Genomic DNA, 24,255 nt, shown 5'->3' on the forward strand with positions numbered 1-24,255 from the left:
ATGCATGCTGCGCATGTATGTCTGGGTTGCGCACCAAATCATCAGCTATATTGGCAGTGGAACTCTCGTCGCCCAAGTCGCCACCCTTTGATTTGCCTTGGTAGCTCAAATGCAGCTGACACAGCGAACTGCTGCTGAATTAAGGCAGCATGACTGCTGCCAGGATACTGGGCATTGACCTGCATGATTCGCTGCCTATAGCTGCATTCCAACCAAACTGGACATTGAGGGAGTGGAATACCTTTCAGTTCTGGTATGTGGCAGAGTTGACATGTGATGCGCCAAAGCGATGTGTGTGCAGTCATTAGCACCCTGCACTGTGAGGAAGCCTGCAATCCTAGTGAAGCCACGTGCTCACTCCTCCTGCTTCTCTCTGACAAGAGAGAATGAAATGTAGTTACCGCTCATTAAATAGCGAGCTCAGTGACCTCCCTTACACAACCGTGGACAGCAAGCTGTGAGATGTTGCAAATATCTGCAGCTCCAGCCTGGAAGGAGCCTGATGCATAAAAGTTAATCCCCATGGTCACCTTCATAGCCACTGGCAATATGGTCCTTGTCCTGCTTTGAGGTTGCAGTTATGACTGTAGTATGTGGCAGATTTCAGTGTTCACACACTGAAATTTCACACACTGTTACGTGCTGAGGTTCAGGAGAATTGCTCCCTCAACACTTGGGCAAATATGGTCTCCCTACTGAGAGCCCTGCTCCCCCTCCTCCTCCTCCCCCTTCCAGCAGCTTGCGTGGCCTCTGCTCATTCTCCCATTCATGCTGTATTCCAAGGGCAATGCCTTCCACTCCACCCATGTCTGGGAGCAACTGATTGATACAGAAACCTTGAAGTCAGGAACAAGTCCTTCAGCACCTGCCATACCACTCCCTATAGCTATGGAAAGCACCAAACACTTATAGAATCATAGCAACAGCCAGAAGAAATCAACCAGCAACTAATTTGTAGGTTATTGATGATCCCTTTAAATAGCACTGGTGGAGGGTCCTTCCTGCTGCTTAACGTGTTCAGCTGAGCTGTTAAGTGAGGCTGTCGGCTGGAGCACTGAGCCCCAAGATGGCAGCACTGGCATCAAATCAAGTTGCACATTGATTGAGGTCATGATCTACCTGCTCTGCATACTTCCGGTGCAGACACGATGGGCTGAATGGCCTCCTTCTGTGCCGTAATTTTTCTATGGTTCCAGCAGACATTAGCTGCATACATGCTCACACCCTCACCAATATGGTGTCTGGCGTGATTTGCAGCAGAAGCGTGTGCGTGCGTGCGTATTGGACGCCATTTTAGTTCCTGAACAGCACCCATAACACTCAAACATTGGGCGTTACTGAGCCCAATTTCACACCCAATCGGTTTTATATGAATTTAAACAAATGAAATCTGCTAAGAATCCAAAATGTACACATGGATACGTCAAAAAGACACGTTAACATGAAAAGTAGACATTCCCAACAAATTCAGCACTGAAATACAACATTTCAACACCTAGTAGGTCTTCATTCAAAAGCATTTTCTAAAAAAGCACATTTGGCAATAGTATGTAAACAAACCTGGTGTACTGACATACATACTGAAGAGTTATCAGAATGTCCTTGAGAAATTTTAACTCTGTCTTAAAGCTTGGAAACATCTGGTATGGTAATCTTTACCAAACCCATGGCAAGTTTAGTTGTTGTATGTTCACACCCTTGCCTTCAAGACAAAATTGAAAGGATGGATCAGCATTCTGTTCCTAGATCTCGACCAGTGTTAATCAAACATGCTTGTTGGAGCAGTATGCTACAGTTTAACATGCTCAGGTTCATTTCTCCTCATTGGGAAAGGGAAATACTTTTATCTCCTTGAGGAAGCTTTCCATCTACTGACCTGAGACTAAGAGCTCACATGGAGAATCAGAGTCACAAAGTCAGGCCCTACAGCCTTGCAGTATACCAATCGATTGTTGCACCTCATCTAAACTTTCTTTACACACCAGAAAAATAGAGCTGCAGTATTTGTTCTACTGTAAAATATAAGTAAAGAAATTCAATTGATTTAAAACTCCTTTAAAAATCGAATTCAGACAACAGACTGACCTGTCTACAAAATCTGCAGTTATTTGATTCATTAATAATTGATAAACACTCCTCCTCCTCTTTGGCCTCCTTATCTTGAGAGACAATGGGTAAGCGCCTGGAGGTGGTCAGTGGTGTGTGGAGCAGCGCCTGGAGTGGCTATAAAGGCCAATTCTAGAATGACAGGCTCTTCCACAGGTGCTGCAGAAAAATTTGTTTGTCGGAGCTGTTACACAGTTGGCTCTCCCCTTGTGCTTCCGTCTTTTTTCCTGTCAACTACTAAGTCTCTTCGACTCGCCACACTTTAGCCCCGCCTTTATGGCTGCCCTGGCGAACGCTGGCAACTGACTCCCACGACTTGTGATCAATGTCACAGGATTTCATGTCGCGTTTGCAGACGTCTTTAAAGCGGAGACATGGACGGCCGGTGGGTCTGATACCAGTGGCGAGCTCGCTGTACAATGTGTCTTTGGGGATCCTGCCATATTCCACTTTATTAATATTCCTCTATAGAAGAATCGCATGTAAATTTTAGTTGAAACATAGATTTTGAAACAGCACTGGTAATTTGCAATTCTTTTAGTCTCACTGGATCTATAGTTTAACTAAAATTCATATCAAACATACTGCTAAATGTTAGAGGGTTTCAGTAGGAAATAGGCAAGTTCCTGGTGTCTGAAAGGAACTGTGCTTATTGTATCTTATGTGTGATAGGGATATCTCACAGGAAAGACAGAAGATAATTAGATGGGTAGGCTATATACATCAATGGTCATCTGCCCAAACCAAATTGCTTCTTTTTAAAAATATGCAACAACTGAAATTCAGTATTTAGTCTTTCCTTTAAGACTCAGTCCAGAACTATGTAAACTTGAGTAAGAAGTCTCTAAGTAGGAAGCATACTTCCTAATGCTTCAAGTCTGATCATGTGCCAAGCAACATTCTCTCCTCTTGGGAAATTTGTTCATTGACCAGAAACACAACTGGAGCAGCCACATAAACACTTTAGCTACTACAGCAGGTTAGAGGTTCAGTATTCTGGGGCGAGTGACTTCACAAAGCTTCTCCACCGCCTACAAGGCACAAGTCAGGGGTGTGATAGAATACTCTCCACTTGCCTGGATGAATGCAGCTCCAATAACACTTGAGAATATTGCACCATCCAGAATAAAGCAGCCCACTTGATTTGCACTCCATTTACCACCGTAAACATTCCCTCCACCACTGTCACACCGTAGCTGCAGTGTGTATTATCTATAAGATGCATTGTAGCAACTCATCAGTCCTTCTTCGACAGCACTTCCCAAACCTGGGACCTCTACTCTTGAGAAGGATAAGGGCAGCAGGTGCATGGGAACACCATCGCTTCAAAGCACCCTCCAAGTCACACACAGCCCTGACTTGGATAATATATACCACTGTTCCTTCATCATTGCAGGGTCAATATCCTGGAACTCTTAATCTAACAGGTCCGTGAGAGTACTCCAACCACCACCTTCTCGAGGGCATCTTGGGATAAACAATAAATATTGATTTTGCTAGTGATGCCCGTTTCCCAGAATGAATTTAAAAAAAAAAATTCTAACCCTTCTGTAGCACCTGGCCTCTGCTTACCATGTTCTCATAGTGTTAGGCTATGATTTAGAAGCTACACTATGCAAAATCACAGACTTGAGCCCACGTCCTACATTCAGTGTTACAACGCCACTGCTTGATCCAACCTACAACGTTGGTTAGGCATTTTTTAAAATTACAGCTATGACCTGGTTAAAGGAATAATAACTATGTTTCCAATATTCAAAGACTAAGTTTTGAGACAAAAATCTAGAGTCAAGAATTGGAAGGAAACTACAAAAATTCTTCATTATACCAATAAAGTGATGCCTGGTGTTCACAGTGCAATGAGTCCTGTATTATTGGGTGTGAAGTTCTGAGGCCCAACCAGCGTGTTCTCATGCATCGGCCTGGCACAGTGCATGCTTGGAACCTGCACACAGATTATGCACAAGGTTTAACGTGGTCTCCAAATTTATTTAAATGAAGGTCTCTCCCCATAATGCAATCAAAATGAGACCAATGGCTGCTAGGCCATTCCTTTAAAGATGTTGCTGTAGAGGCCTGTTCCTTTCAAGTGGTTCCTTGATGTGGTCTTCCTGATATCTCTTTAAAACATCTTTTGTCACCAACTATCTGTACAGTTGTACTGAGAGGTCCTTACCTTCCAGCTAGGGTGTTCTAATGGGCGTATTTGCAGATTTTAGAGGACAAAGATCACAGAAGGCATAAGACACAGGTGCAGTTGCAGCTTAGACATGTCCTGTGTACACAGGCCAGAATTTTTTATCTGGGTCTAATTAAAGAAACTTGCCACCACCAACATAGATTCCCAAAGGACGCCACGATTGAAATCTGAACACTACTGCAGCTACAATTGAAGACTCAACCTCTTTAAACAGTGAATAGCTGAAAGCATGAGTGTGAGGGCATGAGAAAGTAAATGGAGATAAACAAGAGCCATCAGCCATGAGCCCTAAATAATTGTTTTTCACCACTCTCTAAAATTACATGTGGCTTTTAAAAACACCAAAGGAGTGAAGGATGCAGCAGGCAAAGATAATGGAAAATGCAATGGTGAGACTTAAAACCAGAAATTCCAAATTCCACTTTCACACAAAATAAATTAAGACAGATGACAAAATTTAAGTGGAAATCATGAGCAGTACAACTCAGAAAGCAATCTGATCAGGACTATAACTACTAGCCAGGCAGCCAGTCAACTATGATAGCAAGTACAACAGTTGTTTAAATAGGGTCGAATTATCCAATTAGCATCTGAAATACGATCAGTTAATGAGCTGCACTTAAGAGTAGCATACTCCTATATTTTTCTCCATGCTGCTATTGTACCTTATCAGCGACTCAAATGAGGGGTCTACCTGCATGCCAGAGCTGATGGCAAGCTGTTCAACTTGGCAAGACTGCACGCCAAGACTAAAGTGCGTAAAGTCCTAGTCCATGAAATGCCCAACATTCATCTAAGGCAGCGGAGGTGGAAGCTGTTCAGCTGCTTCTCTTGGCTTGCATGAGTTGTCCATGCTTCACTACTGTAAAGGAGGGGGCCAAGAACACAAGCCTGGTAGATGCGGAGCTTTGTATTTTCGGCATGACACTGAGGCCTTGACAATCCTGGTGCTGATTTTGGCATCAAGGGACAGGTTGCTGGTGATTGTTGATCCAAGGTATGTGAAGCTGTGTACAACCTCCAAACGGAAGGTGTCGATGTTGATGGAAGGTGGAGTCCCTCCATGCTGGTCCATAACTTTGGTCTTCCTGATGCTGATTATCAGTCCAAACTCCTTGCAGGTCCAGGAAAATCGATCTACAAGCTGTTGCAAATGAACTTCGGTACGGGATGTCAGCGCAGTGTCATCAGCAAACAGCAACTCACGGACTAGGACATTACGCACTTTGGGCTTGGTGTACACCAATGTACAGGGATCGCTAGCATGTCTGACCTCCGGTCAGTGGTGACTCCATTGGATGGGTCATATGAGCCGAATAGATAACAGCCGCATCTCCAAAGACATGCTCTATGGTAGGGTTCATAGAATCATAGAGTTTTACAGCACAGAAACAGGCCCTTTGGCCAATCGTGTCTGTGACAGCCATCAAGCACCTCACTATTCTAATCCCATTTTTCAGCACTTGGCCCATAGCCTTGTATGCTATGGTGTTTCAAGTGCTCATCTAAATACTTAGTAAATGTTGTGAGGGTTCCTGCCTCTACCATCTCTTCAGGCAGTGTGTTCCAGATTCCAAGCACCCTCTGGGTGAAAACATTTTTTTCTCAAATCCCCTCTAAACCTCCTGCCCCTTACCTTAAATCTATGCCCCCTGCTTATTGACACCTCTGCTAAGGGAAAAAGTTTCTTCCTATCTACCCTATCTATGCCCCTCACAATTTTGTATACTTCAATCAGGTCCCCCCTCAGCCTTCTCTGCTCCAAAGAAAACAGCCCTAGCCTATCCAGTCTCTCTTCATAGCTGAAATGCTCCAGCCCAGGCAACATCCTGGTGAATCTCCTCTGCACCCTCTCCAGTGCAATCACATCCTTCCTATAGTGTGGCAACCAGAACTGTACACAGTACTGCTGCTGTGGCCTAACTAGCGTTTTATACAGCTCTGTCATAACCTCGCTGCATTTATATTCTATGCCTCGGCTAATAAAGGCAAGTATCCCATATGCTTTCCTAACCATCTTATCTACCTGTGCTGCTGCCTTCAGTGATCTATGGACAAGTACACCAAGGTCCCTCTGACCTTCTGTACTTCCTGGGGTCCTACTATCCATTGTATATTCCCTTGCCTTGTTAGTCCTCCCAAAATGCATCATCTCACACTTCTCAGGATTAAATTCCATATGCCACTGCTCCGCCCATTTTACCAGCCATCGACCTGTAATCTAAGGCTTTCCTCTTCACTAATTATGACACCGCCAATTTTCATGTCATCTGCAAACTTACTGATCATACCTCCTATATTCACGTCTAAATCATTAAAGTACACTACAAACAGCAAGGGGCCCAGCACCGATCTCTGCAGTACACCACTGGTCACACGCTTCCAATCGCAAAAGCGATAATTTGTTCAGGTATATCACAATCCCCCTCCCTGAACTCTACACCCACATCGTACTTCTCCATAGTGAACACAGATAAAGGGTAATCCTCTCTCTCCCTCTGCCCCTCCTCTCCCTCTCTCTCTGTTCTCCCCTCTCCCTCTCTCTCTGTTCCCCCTCTCCCTCTCTCTCTGTCACCCCCCGCCCCCCCCCCCCGTTCCCCCCTCTTCCCCATCTCTCTCTTACACAGTTGCAGAGAGTGGAAGGCTCAGTAGATAGTTGGCCAGCTCTTTTCAAAAAACATTGCCGTCAGTTTCACAGCTGACAGCTGCTGACATCAGGAACAGCTGTATCACAACTGTCTTGGGATTTTCCAGCGGGCTTTTAAAAAAGTCAAAATCCACTGGAAAACCCCGTGTCTGTTGGAAAACGGCTTTTCCCGATGTCAGCAGCCGTTAGGTTGAAACTGACACGCGATGTTTCAAAAAGGCTGGGCTGTAAGATGAAGACAAAGGGAAATTTCTCGTCTCCAGTCACGGTGAGGATGAGGAACAATTTATACCCGCGGGCTGGATGGAAACGTTTGGTGGGCCGGATCCTGGCCCGTATGTTGGACAACCCTGCTCTAAGGCGAACTTGCTATCCGCACGAGATCAACAAGTCGCCCATGTCTGTGATACATGGATGCCTGCAAGCGAGACCTCAAGTTTACCGGGATCGGAATTGATTCATGGTAAGTCCTTGCTGCTAATCAGAGTGCCTGGAGACAAGCAGTCAGGAAGGCGTGGAAAAGGCAGAGGACAAAAGAAATGATCAGATGGCAGAAAAGAGAGCCCAGCGGAAGGAAAAACCATCAGTCGATCTTGTGCCAACACTATTCATCTATGCGGCCAGCTGCGGAAGGGATTACCACTCACGAGTCGGCCTCTACAGCCACAACAGACATTGTTCATTCCAGAAGTGATATACACCCTGGGCACAGTCCATCGTCTCCCAAGACAGACAGATGCCATCACTGATGTGTTTTTGCAAATTTTAACCTGGCAGTTGAGAAACAGTAGAATTACTGCCAGCTATATGCCTTAGACCCCAGTCCCCTCTTCAGGCATCTGTGCAATGTTCCCTCTGAGCTTCCTGGGTGTGTGGCCGTGCAGCAATCAGGAATGTGCCATGCAGGGAACAAACAGGTCACGCACAAGCAACCTTCCTTTTAAGGTGTGCGCATGCGTGGCTGCGCATCAATCTTAAAGGGATCTGCAGTTCAACAAGCTGGCCATGCACAGCAAACATAAAATATCCCACCTTGGCAATGGCCAAGAAAAATAATACATGAAAATCCTAAAATTTGCAGATCAGACAATTAATGGGTACGCTCAGGAAATTAAGGAAAGGGGAGGGGGAAATGAATTGCTGCTGACTACAGTGCCATTACTTAAGATGCAATATTAGTTAGAATCTATTGCCATTGATCAATATAAATTAAATCCACTGACTTCAGTCAAATATTTTCACTTGAAAATCTCCTGGATAAGTACAAGCATAGGAGAAATCTTCTGTTGATAACGTCAAATATCTGAACACTCGCCAAGTTAGTCCACAATTTCATGCCCCTGGTTATTTGTAGTTTTTCCATATAAAACATATTTGCTTCAACGTTGCTCCTTTTGTCCTCATTTGTATATAGGAAACATGTGTGACAGTGATTAGTTAAAGAATTAAACACTATTTCAACTGGTTTATTGCTTCAAACAACTCTTATGAAGCTCACTACAGCTGTAGCTTTATAGTACTGGACAGGATGATGAAAGAAAAGGAAGTGTGTTTTCTTAGTACATTACACTAACATGTCTATTTCTTAAGTAATGCCCTGATTCAATTACAGATTTTTTAAATCAACAGCTTTATTGAATACTAACTTATGAATACAGTCCAGGCCAATATTTATCCCACAACCAACATCACGAAAACAAATTATCTGGTTATTATCACATAAGCTGTTTGCGGGATCTTGCCGTGTGCAAATTGGCCGCCACGTTTTCTACAACGGTGACTATGGGCTACATTTTATTCTTAAGACAGGGGATCTGTCGGTGGGCCTGAAGGCCGGGGGAGACCCCTCCTTGGCCCTCTGTCAGACTCCCGTTGCAATACCACAGTGGGCAGCCAAATAACTGCCCACCATCCGGGACACTGTCCTTTTAAGGAACAAACTCCCACCTCCAAAGCTGCCAGTCATTGAAGGGCCGGCAGCTCTGCAGTACTGGCAGCTCCACTGGGAACAGTGGCCACTGCTGATAGTGAAGGAGGCCCTGCAGTACCAAGGACATCGGAGACCCCGGGAGAGGTACATTGGGGTCGGAGTCATTCAGGCAAGTCCTGGTGACAGGGTGGGGGGGTTGGGGGGGGAGGGCAGCGGTGGTCAGTGAGGGTGGGGTGGATCATCTTCCCGGGGGACCCTCTGGGGGCCCTGGATTGCCCCCAAACGAGGGACCCATCCCCCGACCCACTAGGAGGATGCCCAGTTTTACCTGGCAGCGTTTCTCCACAGTGGCGGGCCCCTCCGTCCTCCAAGAAATTGAGGTGGGTGTGGGAAGAGGCCTTTAAGTGGCCGTTAATTGGTCATCCTGCCTTCCCACGCAATTTTATGAGCTCCCCCACCTCCATTCCCATCCCTAAGAGAGACCATAAAATTCAGACCGTTTCAAAAGTACTTAACTGACTGCAAAGTGCTTTGGGACGTCCTGAGGTGGACTGGTTAACATAAAAAGGCACAAGGGAACAAAACAGTTTACCCATGGCTTTTTGGAGGCAGTGCAGAGAATACCACTACATAATGATCCTGTCCTACCACTGGATTTTGTTTTTATTTTTTAGTGTATATTTCTGGTCAGATATAATTGAAGTCTACACTTCAGTCAAATAGGAATCTGCCTGTGTGTTCTATTTGCAATTTTAAAAAATTTATTCTTGGGATGTGGGCGTCGCTGACTAAGCCAGCATTTATTGCACATCCCTAGTTGCCTTTGAGAAGGTGATGGTGAGCCACCTTCTTGAACCGCTGCAGTCCATGTGGGGTAGGTACCCCTATAGTGCTGTTAGGAAGGGGGCTCCAGGATTTTGACCCAGCGACAGTAAAGGAATGGCCATATAGTTCCAAGTCAGGATGGTATGTGGCTTGGAGGGGAACTTGCAGGTGGTGGTGGTCCCATGCAACTGTTGCCCTTGTCCTTCAAGGTGGTAGAGGTCGCAGGTTTGGAAAGTGCTGTCCAGGGAACCTTGGTGCGTTGCTGCAGTGCATCTTGTAGATGGTACACACTGCTGCCACTGTGGAGGGAGTGAATGTTTGTGGATGGTGTGCCAATCAAGTGGGCTGCTTTGTCCTGGATAGTGTCGAGCTTCTTGAGTGTTGTTGGAACTGCACCCATCCAGGCAAGTGAAGAATATTCCATCACACTCCTGACTTGTGCCTTGTAGATGGTGGACAGGCTTTGGGGAGTCAGGAGGTGAGTTACTCGCCACAGGATTCCCAGCCTCTGACCTGATTGGTAGTAAAATATCCCACCTTTCATTTTACAAGCAATGGCTAAGAAAAATAATAAATGAAAAGCCTAAAATTTGCAGATCAGACATTTAATGGATACACTCGGGAAATTAATAATTGCAAGTCTTTTTTCAGGTACTGAGATGATGATGTTTCATGGCTGAACTCACTATTAAGAACAACACTTCACACATTTAAAAATAACTACTTGGTGAAATGCTCTATATGAAACTGCAACTTGTCTTTCTTTTTCAGATGCTGACTGACCTACTTTGTATTTTGAGCATTTCTATCATTGTTTTTGTTTTGATTGACACTATTTTTGGGGTCAGAATTTTAATAAATAAAAGTCAATGTTTTGGAGTAATAAAGTAAGTATTCATCATTAATAACCGGCACTACAGAGTTATAGTGCTTACATACAGAAACAAGAGATACTCTCTTTACATGTTTTAAAGTTTAATTCAGCCTCCAAGTTGTGTTTTCTTTCCCACATCACTCAATTCCATGCTCTGCACATGTGCAAATTTGTACCCAAAGTGAAAACATAATGGCATCATTCTGCTTGTGGTTTCAAAAAAATCTCAAACTTCCTCCTTCCTAATGGCATCTGGATGAGTTTTCAGGCATTTGTGGGCTTCTGAATTTGCACAAATGTAATGAAACATGATTTCTGAGGGCTGCATAATTTAGGCTTTAACTGCTTTAATTTTAATAAAATGGACCATCTATAAAATACTAAATGTGAATCTTTAGTGTTCAAGTTATCAAAGCATTTTAAACAAAGACTGCATAGTCTACAAGATTGCCTGGATTAAAAATTCGGCAAATTGATACTGTGCACCAAAAGAAAAAAAAGACTTGCATTTATATAGCCCCTTTCATGACCTCAGAACGTCCAAAAGCGTTTTACAACCAATGAAGTATTTTTGAAGTGTAGTCATTGTTGTAATAGAGGAAAACAATTTTTGCACAGCAAAGTTGCACAAACAACAATGAACAGATAATCTGTTTTGGTGACCTTGGTTGATTTATGTCCACCTGAAGCAGCAGTCGTGGCTTTCGTTTAGAGTTTCAAAGGAATAAAAGCATCTCTGAAATGCAATATTTCCTCAGTAATGCACTGAAGCGTCAGCCTAGATTATGAGCTCATGTTTCTCTCAAGGGACTTGAATCCACAACTTTCTGAATCATAGGAAAGATGATTGAAGAGTTAGGTTTTTAGCAGACTTTTGAAAATGAGGAGGGAGTTAGGAAGATGGAAGATCTGATAGAGTCGATTCCAGACTATTCAGCAAAGATGGCTACAGCTGTACTGCACAAGGTGCAATGGTGGGTGGATGACCAGATGCAAACTTGAAAGAGTAGAGGGGCATACACTTAGGACAGTAAATGTAGGGAGGGGTGAGACCACGGTAAGATTCATAAATGAGGAGGAAGATTTTGAGCTCAAAGGGCAGAGTTTTCCTGGCCCTATGGAGACAAGGTTGGAGGCGGAGGCGGGGGTAGGAAAATAGGAGGGGGCTGTGCCAGGACGGCTCCCCAATGCATCCCTGCCACCAGGGAAGTTTCCCAGGGGTGGGCTGGGATGTGGATCGGCTGCTTGTTCCACGAAGGTGGACAGCCAATTTAAATAATGAAGGCCCAATTAGGGTTAATTTTTTCAGGTTTGCCAGCATTTTGCCATTGGCAGAGCAGCCGTCGGCTGTGTGTGGAGGCTGCCAGCTCAATGAAGGTGACCTCCTTGCGGGAGGCTGGGGGGTCCATGGGTGTCGGAGGCTCCAATCTCCATTGACGGGGCCACAGCCCCAACGATCCCCCCCTCCCACCCCGCCCCGGAGGGCTATCCCCTCCATTCCATGGGGCCTGCCACCTTCCCCGCTCTAAAATATTAAATTATTTTTCCCCCTCCAAGGGCACCTCCATTTTAAGGCTCCCTCAAGTTCTCAGACCTATGTCAGCAGCGCCCACATCTCCTGGTGGGGCTGCCGAGGCCAAGAAAATGACGGCCCAGCAGCATCAGGAGCCTGCTCACCATCCTTAATGGAAAGGCAAGGCTGGAGGCGGCCAATTAGGATGCCGCCTCCAGGAAAATAGCTCCCCAGTCTGGCTCCTGGCAAATGCCGGCTTGAGACCCCCAAGTGGTCCCAACGTTGGGGTCCCGAAGCCCGCGGGAAAATCCTGCCCGATGTATGAGGGATGGAAGCCTTTAGGGGTTAATAAGGGTGGTGAGTTTGGAAGACTACATCAAGGGAAATTAGCACATGTGGAGATGCATTTATAATATATTAAAAGCAGAAGTTTGTAACTCAAATGAAATTCCAGTACTTGATCGGGTAAAAAGACTCAGTTTTGTTCCTGCTGTCAATGATACAACACTCCAACATAAAAGATACTAAGAGATGACATAGCCAACTGAATATGTAATGCCAGTAGCCAGAGCTTGCAAAACTAAAGAGACACTCATATTCCATCCAAAAAGATTACTACATAGAGTAATTAGCTCCATTATGTGCTTTCTCTTGTCTGGCTCTTTATATAGATCTTGCATTTGCTTAATTTTTCTGCTTCATATTACTCTTTAGTTATAAACAAATAGCTGCTTTAATCTGAAAGCCACTTGTTCATGGTAAGATTAATCATGCAGCTATGCAAGACTGTATTAAATCCTGAAAGCAGAATGTTACAAATGGGGTCGTTATTATTCTTCAAGTAAGCTGCATTTTGTGTGAAAAGCTGCATTCACAGGAGGTGCAGTTAGAAAGTTTAGAGACAAGCTGAATTTTTAGGCCCCAATACGGGTGAGCATGGAGGTGGGCAGGCGAGCATGTAATTTTGCACCATTGGCCAGCGTGCAGTTTTTCAGCACCAGCCCACCCCCGGTCCTCCATCTTGGGACGCCCTCTCTCTCACTTCCTAAAAAGGCAGCCTGCTGCTTCTTCTGAACTAGAGGGCCGCCTATTGGCCTTCAAGTTCTGAGAGCCTGCCTGCCATCTTTAATGGACGACAAATCCACCCTCTGGCCACTAATGGCCAAATCAGGGAAAATCACAGCCGGGTGACATTATCCAAACAGTGTGGGTTTCTGATGCCCATTTGACCCTGACCCTGAAACCCACGGGGAACATCTTGCCCAATAACTCAAAGCTAGCAAATAACCCTTGGGGTCTCAAAAGATTCAGCAGCGCACTGTGATCAAAGTACCTGATAAAAATCACCGACTACTCGAACATAGCCAGCCACTTCAGTGTCACCGGGATTGATGAACCAAAAGTATCTCTTTGCATTTTTGTATTCCTCAGCTTTGGACCATGGCACAGTAAGTAGAAACCGTTCAGTTAAAGGAGCTGCTACAATTACATCAAGTTGTCCACTATACATCAAGACCTAAAGAAAAAAAATCCACAAAAGGAAATATGAAGAATATTTACAAACATATTAGAACAGCATACATGCTGAAGGAACTAGAACATTAAGTCTGTAAGTTCACAACTTTAAAAGTAACCAGCATTTCCCCATATTAAAAAGTTTCATTGCTTGTTTTTCATAATCTGGATCATGACACTTCACCATACATGTTGCCAGATCTTGCTAACCTATCTGCTGCCATACAAAATATTTAAACATAATTCATGTAAAATAAGCCAATAAATTGGATGCAATGGCATTTACTTATGCTTTAGGAAATCTATACTACATTTGAGAAATGTATCTGAGCGATAGAACAATTGCTAAGTGTTCTATACAAAGCCTTCAATGCTGTTGTGTGCATGTCGCAATGTGGAAATAATCAAGTGGTCCCTGAACACAAGGCAGAGACTAAAGTACATTATGCACTGCAGGCCTGAGGGGCTTAATTAGTCCAGATAACAACCCATGAATTACTTTCAGAAACTGACAAGTTTCCATTCAACATCACAATGAATAAGTTTAGACATTTTAAATAGAGTCATATAGTTATACAGAACAGAAACAGGCCCTTCAGCCCAACGCATCTGCGCCGACCATGAAGCTCCCATTCAATCTAATCCTATTTTTCCGCACTTGGCCCGTAGCCTTGTATTCTATGGCGTTTCAAGTGCTCATCTAAATACTTCTTAAATGTTGTGAGGGTTCCTGCCTCTACCACCCCTTCAGGCAGTGTGTTCGAGATTTCAAGCACCCTCTGGGTGAAAACATTTTTCCTCAACTCACCTCTAAACCTCCTGCTCCTTACCTTAATTCTATGCCCCCTGGTTATTGTTCCCTCCGCTAAGGGAAAATGTTTCTTCCTATCTAACCTATCAATGCCCCTCATATTTTGGTATACCTCAATCAGGTCCTCCCTCAGCCTTCTCTGCTCTAAGGAAAACAACCCTAGCCTATCCAGTCTCTCTTCATAGCTGAAATGCTCCAGCTCAGGCAACATCCTGGTGAATCTCCTCTGCACCCTCTCTGGTGTAATCACATCCTTCCTATAGTGTGGTGACCAGAACTGTACACAGTACTCCAGCTGTGGCCGAACTAGCGTTTAATAAAGCTCCATCATAACCTCCTTACTCTTCGATTCTATGCCTCAGCTAATAAAGGCAAGTATCCCGTATACCTTCCTAACTATCTTGTCTACCTGTGCAGCTGCCTTCAGTGATCTATGGACAAATACACCAAGGTCCCTCTGACCTTCTGTACTTCCTAGGGTCCTACTATCCATTGTATATTCCCTTGCTTTGTTAGTCCTCCCAAAATGCATCATCTCACACTTTTCAGGATTAAATTCCATTTGTCACTGCTCTGCCCATCTTACCAGCCCAACTATATCATACTGTAATCTAAGGCTTTCCTCCTCACTATTTACGACACCACCAATTTTGGTGTTATCTGTGAACTTACTGATCATACCTCCTATAGTCACGTCTAAATCATTAATGTACACGACAAACATTAAGGCTCCCAGCACAGATTCCTGCGGTTCACCACTGGTCACAGGCCTCCTATCGCAAAAACAACCCGTGACCATCACCCTCTGCCTCCTGCCACTAAGCCAATTTTTAATCCAATTTGCCAAATGACCCTGGATCCCATGGGCTCTTACCTTCTTAACCAATCTCCCATGCGGGACCTTATCAAAAGCCTTACTGAAGTCCATGTAGACTACATCAACTGCTTTACCCTCATCTACACATCTAGTCAATTCAATCAGGTTTGTTAGACATGATCTCCCCCTGACAAAGCCATGCTGGCTATCCTTGATTAATCCCTGCCTCTCCAAGTGAAGATTAATCTTGTCCCTCAGAATTTTTTCCAATAGTTTCCCTACCACTGACATTAGACTCACTGGACTATAATTACCTGGTTTATCCCTGCTACCCTTCTTGAATAAAGGTACCACATTCACTGTCAGAGGGAACGGTCCCTTCGGAATGCTGAACGGCGAGATGTGTTTGGTGATGGCATCATGTTGAAGATGGCACAGGATGATCTATTGAATATGGAGGCTGGTGGGGTGGAAGGTGACGACAAGGGGAATCCTGTAGTGGTTCTGGGAGGAAGTGGAAGGGGTGAGAGCAGAAGTGCGGGAAATGGAACAGACATGGACGAGGGCCCTGTCAGTCATGATGGAGGGAAATCCTTGATTGAAGAAAAAGAGAGGTTAAATATGGTGGCTTTTTTTTTAGGTGGGATTTTGAAGAGGAGGGGAACAATGCCTGAGCAAAAAGAACCTTTAATATTAGTATCAAGCATTAAATTCTAACTATAAAGCACTTTACAGTCTTCTGGACTCAAATTGAGTTTCAAAATTTAAGATTGTAATCTGTACCCCCATTTTGTTTCCTTTTCTTTAAATGTTTTGGTCTTACCTTTGTTTTTGTTCTTTCTTTCAGATGCAGCTGTTCTTCATTCTGCCATTCACACCTGCTCTAGGCGCATCTTTTATTTCTTTGTTTCTTTTCCTGCCCATTACCACTCTCTGCACAACTAACTCTTCTGTCATTTAATCTCCCCTATCTTCCGCCCTATCACAGACCTTCCCTTTTGTTCTTTATCCCACCCTCTCCCATTTCACCTGCTTTAAACCTATTACATTTCTAACTTTTCCCAGTTCTAATGAAAGGCCGTTGATCTGAAACATTAACTCTGTTTCTCTTTCCACAGATGCTGCCAGACCTACTGAGCGTTTGCAACATTTTCTGTCTTTATTTCAGATTTCCAGCATCCGCAATATTTTAGAAACATAGGAGCAGGAGTAGGCCATTCAGCCCATCAAGCCTGCCCCACCATTCAATATGATCATGGCTGATCATCCAATTCAATGCCTTTCCCACACCATCCTCATATCCCCTTATGTCATTTGTATTTAGAAATCTGTCAATCTCTACTTTAAACATACTCAATGATTGAGCTTCCACAGCCCTCTGGGGTGGAGAATTCCAAAGATTCACAACACTCTGAGTAAAGAAATTTCTCCTCATCTCTGTCCTAAGTGGCTTCCCCCTTATTTTGAAATTGTGTCCCCTGCTTCTAGATTCCCCAACCAGGGAAAACATCTTACCTGCATCTACCCTGTCTATCCCTTTAAGTATTTTGTAGGTTTCAATGAGATCGCCTCTCATTCTTTGAAACGCTAGAGAATACAGGCCCAGTTTCCCCAATCTCTCTTCATTTTGTTCTTATATTATATTCCAACTACATTGCTGCTGTATATTTTCCACGTTAACGGTGTTTATTCTGGCTATTCAGGCATTTTAGTATTTAATTAAAATCATTATCCCAGACCACGATGACATGGTCATAACTGTTGAATTGCTCCACAGACACCTTTCTTTGTCTGTCAATCATATTTTCCAGGCTGAGCATTAAAATGATAAATGCTGCTGTGTGCAAGCCATAGTTCAATCGGTTGCACTCTCACCTCAGAGTCAGAAGGTTACGGGTTCAAGTTCCAGTCCAGAGACCTGAGCATATAATCTACACAATGCGAGAGCTGCCATCTTTTGGATGAGACATTAAACCAAAGTCCCACCTGCCTTCTCAGGTGGATGTAAAAGATTGTGTGACACTATCTCTAATAGCAAGGGAGTTATCCCCGGTGTCCTGGCCAATATTTCTCCCTCAACCAACACCACCAAAACAGATTATCGTATAAACTGTTTGTGGGACCTTTCTGCCACATTTTGTACATTACAAAAGTGACTATACTTCAATATTTCATTGGCCATAAAGTGCTTTGGGACCTCCAGAGGTCATGAAAGTTGCTACATAAATGAAAGACTTTCTTCCTTTCTTTAAATTTGGCTACTTTTTTTATTCATGGGATGTGGGCATCACTGACAAGGCCAGTATTTAATGCCCATCCCAAATTTACCTTGAAAAGGTGGTGGTGAGCTGCAGGATGGAAGCCACACTGCAAAATGCTGCTTATTTCTAATATGACTAGCTGTTGTGAGATTTACATAGATATGGACTGTGCTGTACATGTTAGTTTCATATAAAAACGTTAAATATGCACCTCTGAGTGATTAGTAATTGTGCTTTTAAAGACAAAAACCATGAACCAAATCAAACATAACTCAATAATACCAATACTTTTGTCTACATTATTACATATCATACATCCATTTATTTCAGTTGGCAACACCTTTCCACTTATTGAAGCCTTCTCCCTGGCTACATTTTCTACCACTTATCAAACCTGAACTGCCACAGTAATCGTGTAACCCTTATCGCCACGTCAGACCTTGGTCTCTCCCTACTCTTCTGGCGACTACGCCTCCTTCAAGCACTTCATCTGTCTCTCGGCTCTCCCTGAAATCCCCCCATCGTCTCCCAGCTCCCCAACTTTCACTCCAAGTTTCACCCTGAGATATTCTCCATCTTTCCTCTCTCAGCCGCTTCATGGAGTGACTCTTCATCCTCAGTGATTTCAATCTCCATCTTAGTCTATCTTGCCTACTCTTCCCTAAATTCACTACCCTCCTGTCCTCATTAAACCTCCCAATCTCCCACCAATATTCATGGCCTCTCAACTCTTATGGTCTTGATTACTGACATTGCCATCTTTAACCACATCCTTTTATTCCTAACCACTTGCATCTAATGTTCCCTCTAAGTTGCGCAGCTGCCTGAAACTTCCCACATAGGCTGTGCACAATTCGGCCCCTTTAAGTTACCACGTGCACACGGCTGCACAAAAACATTTAAAGGGCCCTAGCACTTAAACAAATTGCCTGCACACAACAACAAAAAATTTGAGAGTACATTACTTGCACCCGCCTCCCTTTTCCAATTCCACTTGTCTGTGTCTGCCCCCAGGAAAAAAAACTCTAACCCAAAGTTACTTAAAACTGCACTATCAAACTCTCAACTACCTAGACAGTCACCAAGATACTTCTGCAGCTGTTGATTAGCTCAACCACTCCCTCATCTCCATGCCCTGGTCTCCAGCAAAATCTTTGCTATCTCCTAACCTGGCCATCACTCCTGGTATGGCACTCAACTTCATTTCTCTCAAGTCCAAGAGGCACAGATTGAATGCAACTGGTTTAGCTAGCCATCACAAGATCTGGTTGGACCAAATTAATCTCTACTGGACCCCATGCCTTGCTGTTAAAATCACCTACTACCCTAGGATCATCCCAGACAGCAAAGTGGCTTTTTTTATTTGCCACTACCAACTGTCTTTTAAAACATTCCTTCCCAGACCTCCATTCTCACCATCAACAAATGTGAGAAGCGCATCACTTCTTTGTTACCCAGATACAATCAATCTGTTCAGCTACGTCTACTGCTTTCCTCCCTTTCCCTTGCTCATTCAGCTATAACTCCCCTCAGATCCCCCTCTAGTCTAACCCTGTCTCACATCTCTTTCCCTTTCTAGTCTCTCTCTCATCTACCCTCTCGAAGCTCATCTCATCCATGAGACCTAACTGCTGCTCACTTGATGTCATTCGCACTAAACTATTGACGATCCAACTTTAATTCCTGTCCCTGAAGCTAGTTAATATTGTAAGTGGTTCCCTCTCTTCAGGTACCATCCTCTTGGTTTTAAAACTGGCTCCCAGTTTGTCTTCATCTCAAATTTAAAAAATCTCATCTTAGTTGTTTAAATTGCTCCACAGCCTCATCCCTTCCTATCTCTGTACCCTCCTCCATGCTATAACCACCACCCCCATATTCCTCTGACTCTGCTCTTTTGTGCATTATCCCTTCCTATGTCTGACCATAGGGAGCGATGGCTTCTACTGGCAACCTCATGGTCTGGAATTCCCTCCCTAAACTTCCCCACATCCTTCTCCCACTCCTCCTTTAAGGCCCACCTAAAAACCCACCTTGTTGACCACCCCTCAAAACATATCCTTCTTTAGCTCAGTGGCCAGTTTTTTCATTCCACCTGTATGAAGCATTCCAAAATGCTTTTAGATGCAGTCTATAAATGCAAGTTATTGTTGTTCTTGTTTTACGTTCCAACATCTATTGTGTTCTATAATTTAGCCAAAACATGTGGGTTATACTCACAAAGTACAGCTTCTATAAATCTATAATAAATATACAAAATTTCTATTTTCAGAATTTGTTCTACCAACCTCATCTCTACAGAAGTGACTCTTACCCTATAATTATTCATTAATGTGGCTACCCATGGCTTCACTGTTTGCATAATATCCTCCAAAAGATGTTTTTCCACTTCTGAACCATCATGGAAGGTCAGATTTCCCACATGAATAGAGTTCCTCACTTCTGGCCGTGTTAAATAGGCACCAAAGTAATTTTGATCCAATGGCTCCTGTTAAAAATAAATCCATAGATATATTAAATAACATCATGGTCATTGAAGATTTTAAAATCTTGTAGGGCACAAAATTAATTACAATATGAATTGTATTACATCACATAAGATTAGTCAAAAGGCATGGATTAAGCAGATCAAAACTTTCACTTTAAATACTCTTCATCTTAATAGACACTTATTAGAAATTCCCGATTTACAAATTGCAAGAGAAAAACACCTCTGCAGCAAAGTGTACTCATCCCAATCACCACTCCCACCTCCCCACCCTCCACCAGACCTCTAACCTTGCTCCATCTTCCCCTATTCTCCTCCCCCTCAACTCTTCTCTACTTTCCTGTTTGACCTCTTCTGGCTTCCCATGTTATAATTCTTCCGCTCTCCCACCCTCTAACTGCACTTGGCTTTTCACTGCCCATGTGCCACCCCTCAGGCGATCGATCAGGAATCACAGAAAAAAAAAGAAATTTAACTTTAACATCTGACTAGCAATAGAATATCATTTGCGCAAGATCATCCAAACACAATTCCTTGTAATAACACTAAGTCTCCATCTGTCAACATTACTTTTGTTCAGACATTATGGCATTTATATGGCCTCATTCCTTCATATTTCTTGCAGTTTTTATTGTGAATGACACAGGAATGCATTGTGAACAACATGTAAGCCTTATAGGGCAGAAATATTGATTTGTACTATGCTACTCACCAATGATATATATCGCCATTGTGTTTCCAGAGTAGACTGTGTACATCACCCTTTATGTTACAAAATAGCAGTAGAGACACGCTTAATTTTCTGTCAACAGATGAATTCCTACTCCCACGACTAACGGTTTTTAATAATCATGGAATTCACAAATTCAGGTCAGATTAAAGATGCACCTTTGAAAGTTTGCTTTTTGGCTGCTAACCATCCAGTAAAACACTTCAGAAGTTCAAAATTAAAATCCAGCAAAGTGAGTTATGCCATGCTCCCATTATTCTTACATATCAAAATGGAATTTGAAGGCTGCAGACAGGACTACAAAGGATCTTCATGTAGACATGCCTGGAGCATCCAAGATTGAGGGTGGAGGCAAGGAAGGAGCCTGATCAAATCTCAAATTCCTCAAGCAGGACTTCTGATGGAGGTTGGGAAGAAAGAGAATACAGAAGGCCTGTTTTGTAGGGTAGAGGACAACGGGTTACCATTTTAGGATCACAGATGTTCTTTATTTATGCTGCCCTGCAATTCGTAGAACTGGCATTTGACATTGTAAACTTAGGTAAAAAAAAATTACAAGCTGCTGCACATTTTCAGCTTTAGTATCAAATTATTGCAACCTCAGCTATTTTTGAATGATGCCTAGTAATAGGTCATATATTTTTTGGCTCACCAAAATCTTTTATTCTGGGAGTCGGCATCACAGTTGTCTCTCAATTCAAGGATGACGTCTACTCAAGGTCACTAGTTTCTGCCTTGGGTCTTCAAGGACCCTGGTAGAAGGTTGCACGTGACTGTGTTTAACGTGGTGACCTTGGGGCGCCATCATTGTCCACATGATCTTGACAGATTGGTGGTCAGAGATCGGTGACGTGTCGACCTACAATGACCACTTGCCGTTGTAGCCTTCTTCTGCCTTCGCAGCTGGTTCGCCTGTTCTGCCATTGAGGACCTTTCGGACCACACTTTATCTGGCACCTCCCCCTGACCTTGCCACCATGGGTGGCCCTACCAGGAGTAAGGAGCTCCGAACTGCATTGCTCAAGGGATCGTCGGAGAACACAAGCCTCTCCACCACGCCAAGGTGGCGATTCACAAAAAATTTGGGGAGTAAACCAAATAGCGCAACATAACTTACAAATGTGGCAGAAAACAAAATCATTTTTACAAAAAGTGAAGCAAAGGTTTGAATGTCATGAAGCTTTTAAACTACAAGTTGCACTTTCCACAAGTATGACCCAAAAACATCAGAAATAGAGCTGGCATAAAACTATGGAATCAGTTCATAGTCCTCAGCTTTTAATTTCCTGGCAAAGAATCAATAGGGTTCCATAGTAATAATCTTACTGAAGGATTGTTAAATTAGAAGTGTTATGTCGGCAGTTTGCTAAGTGTTACATATATCAACGTGTGCCCCAAGGTTTCAACCCGTTATTCACCAAACACTTTTCAATTTCTGGTCTTGGAAGGTGGAAATTAGACACATTCCAAGATGGAAACAAAAAGAAATTGGAGGGAAAGGTGTCATGGTGTTTTGACAACCTTTGTCACCCAATTGTGGGATGGATATTATTGCTCGAGAGAGAACAAATCAAGATGCTTCCAAGGAATTTGTTTTTCAGTGTGCTTAGCATATAGTTTTACAGGCACATTGGTAGGGAGCCAAGAAGAGTTTGCCTGCCAACCTTTTTAGCCTGGGACAGGGACTTAGAGAAGGGATGTAGAATCTTTTTGTGCTAGTTATTTCCACAGTAAGCTCTCAGTTTCTACTGCAGTGAATAAATATTAATGGAGCTAGGCATCAGTTAACAACTGGTAACCCCTACACACTACCTGTGAAAGACAAGCATTTTGTGCACCATATGGGACAGTACAGATTTAAATGCAACATGAAAAACATTATATTTCTACTGCCCAAGGTGTTTGATAGACTGTGTATGGAGTATCGTGTACGGTAATCATCGAAAAGATATTGGCCCGGATTTTGCAGTCAGTGGTGAACGACCGGCGCCAACCGTTCATTAGGTTTTTTCACTAGAACTTGTGAGAAATCCATTTTGGCGCAGCACCCTTTACACGGGATCTGGGACCTGTGTGAACAAGGCAAGCAACTGTGTATCTCCTTAACCAATCAGATTGACAAATTCTTCATGAAGCATGCAGAGTCTGAAGTAGGAAGTGGAAGTTAGAATAGTTAATTCTATGTAAAATCATGTGCAGAAAGCAAAATAAGCAGAGGGAAAATGATGGGAGAGAGAAAAAAGCAAGAGAAAAAGAGAGGAAAGAGACAGAAAGAAAAAGTTTTAAAAATTGTTTTTTATTTTTTAAATCTCCAACGATAATTCAAATCTGAAGGAATGAGACCCCACTTTTGTTTAATTTTCAGTGCCAGAGATTAAGACTTAACAGGCTGTTAAAAATTTATTTACACTGAATTTTCTGGTGCGTTTAGTGGATATCCATCATATAAGTACTGCAACACCCTTTCATTTATTTAGATGCCAAGTGTCTTAGAGAGATACTGGTGTAACACAGCCTCTGCAAACAGGGCAACTCTGACAGCATATTTCATATTGAACTGTGCATGCGCAGTCACTGGAAGTTGTTGTCCGATTTTCTCTTTAAAACAATGAGCGCTGATAGCCTCATTGTTATTCTTGTGCAAAATCTGGGCCATTATCGTCACAGAGAAGATAAAGGGATGACCAAAGAAGAAAATTCCAGGTATCAGGAAAATTAGCAAAAGTTGGGATTGTTCTCTTTGGAGGAGACTTTGAACTTTAAGTAGTTATCAGAATTATGAAAAAACAGGAATATACAGTGACCAGAAAACACCGTCCGCACAGTCGCAGAGCTCAAAAACTGAATAGACAGTTGATCTGGGCAATTTGTTCACTGTGGCAAAGAACAAAGAATGTGGAATACAAGTTGAAAAATTAGGAAGTTAGAAGTAAGAAGGGAAGCCAGGTAAGTTTTTTTTAAATAAAGGAATAGATTTATGGAATAAGTTACCAGGAAAGGCCAGCAAAGTAAATATGAGGCAATTCTTCAGAGCAATAAGGTGCAAAAACAGGTGGGATTGAAAGTTAATTAGAAAAGGACAGTTCTGATACGAAGGCTGGATTTTTGTTACAGAGGCGGGAAACAGGAGCCTGGTCTGGTTTTGGTTCTGAAACCCACCTCAGGTTCAGTTTGCAAATGGATAAGCCCTTAATTGGTTGCCTGTCCACTTAGAATCAGTGGGGCCAGGAATGGAGCTGAATCAGATAAAGTGTCGGTCTCACTTAGACACCCCATGGCAATCATCACTGAGGCTGCTGGTCGTCCTCAGGGAGAGGTCTGCACCAGAGGGAAGTGAGATGTCGGGGAGGGAGCTGGAAAGCTGGAACTAGGGGCAGGGCAGACCCTTGGCTTCATCAATACCGACCTGGATCTAATGCTGGAGGCCGTGAGAGAGAGGAAGGAGGTCCACTTCCCGGAGGGTGGAAGGAGAACGCCACCTCGTTGTGTAGAAGGGCCACCTCTCTGTTCAATGTTATCCTGCTCTTCTTCCTCCTCTCTT

The 24,255-nt window shown here is 43.4% G+C and overlaps 1 protein-coding gene across 6 annotated transcripts in view; it reads right to left on the reverse strand.

Moving 5' to 3' along the window:
- Positions 1–24,255, reverse strand: part of cpvl (carboxypeptidase vitellogenic like) — a 120,535-nt gene that overhangs the window by 20,054 nt on the left and 76,226 nt on the right. For all 6 annotated transcript variants that reach the window (XM_068059459.1, XM_068059468.1, XM_068059498.1 and 3 more), the window contains 2 exons: positions 19,811–19,984; positions 13,429–13,611 (listed from right to left, as the gene is read on the reverse strand). In XM_068059459.1, coding sequence (XP_067915560.1) covers positions 13,429–13,611; positions 19,811–19,984 — 357 coding nt within the window. The remainder of the gene's footprint in view (positions 1–13,428; positions 13,612–19,810; positions 19,985–24,255) is intronic.

This window comes from Heterodontus francisci, chromosome 2, assembly GCF_036365525.1.
Source record: "Heterodontus francisci isolate sHetFra1 chromosome 2, sHetFra1.hap1, whole genome shotgun sequence".
Lineage (NCBI taxonomy): Eukaryota > Metazoa > Chordata > Chondrichthyes > Heterodontiformes > Heterodontidae > Heterodontus > Heterodontus francisci.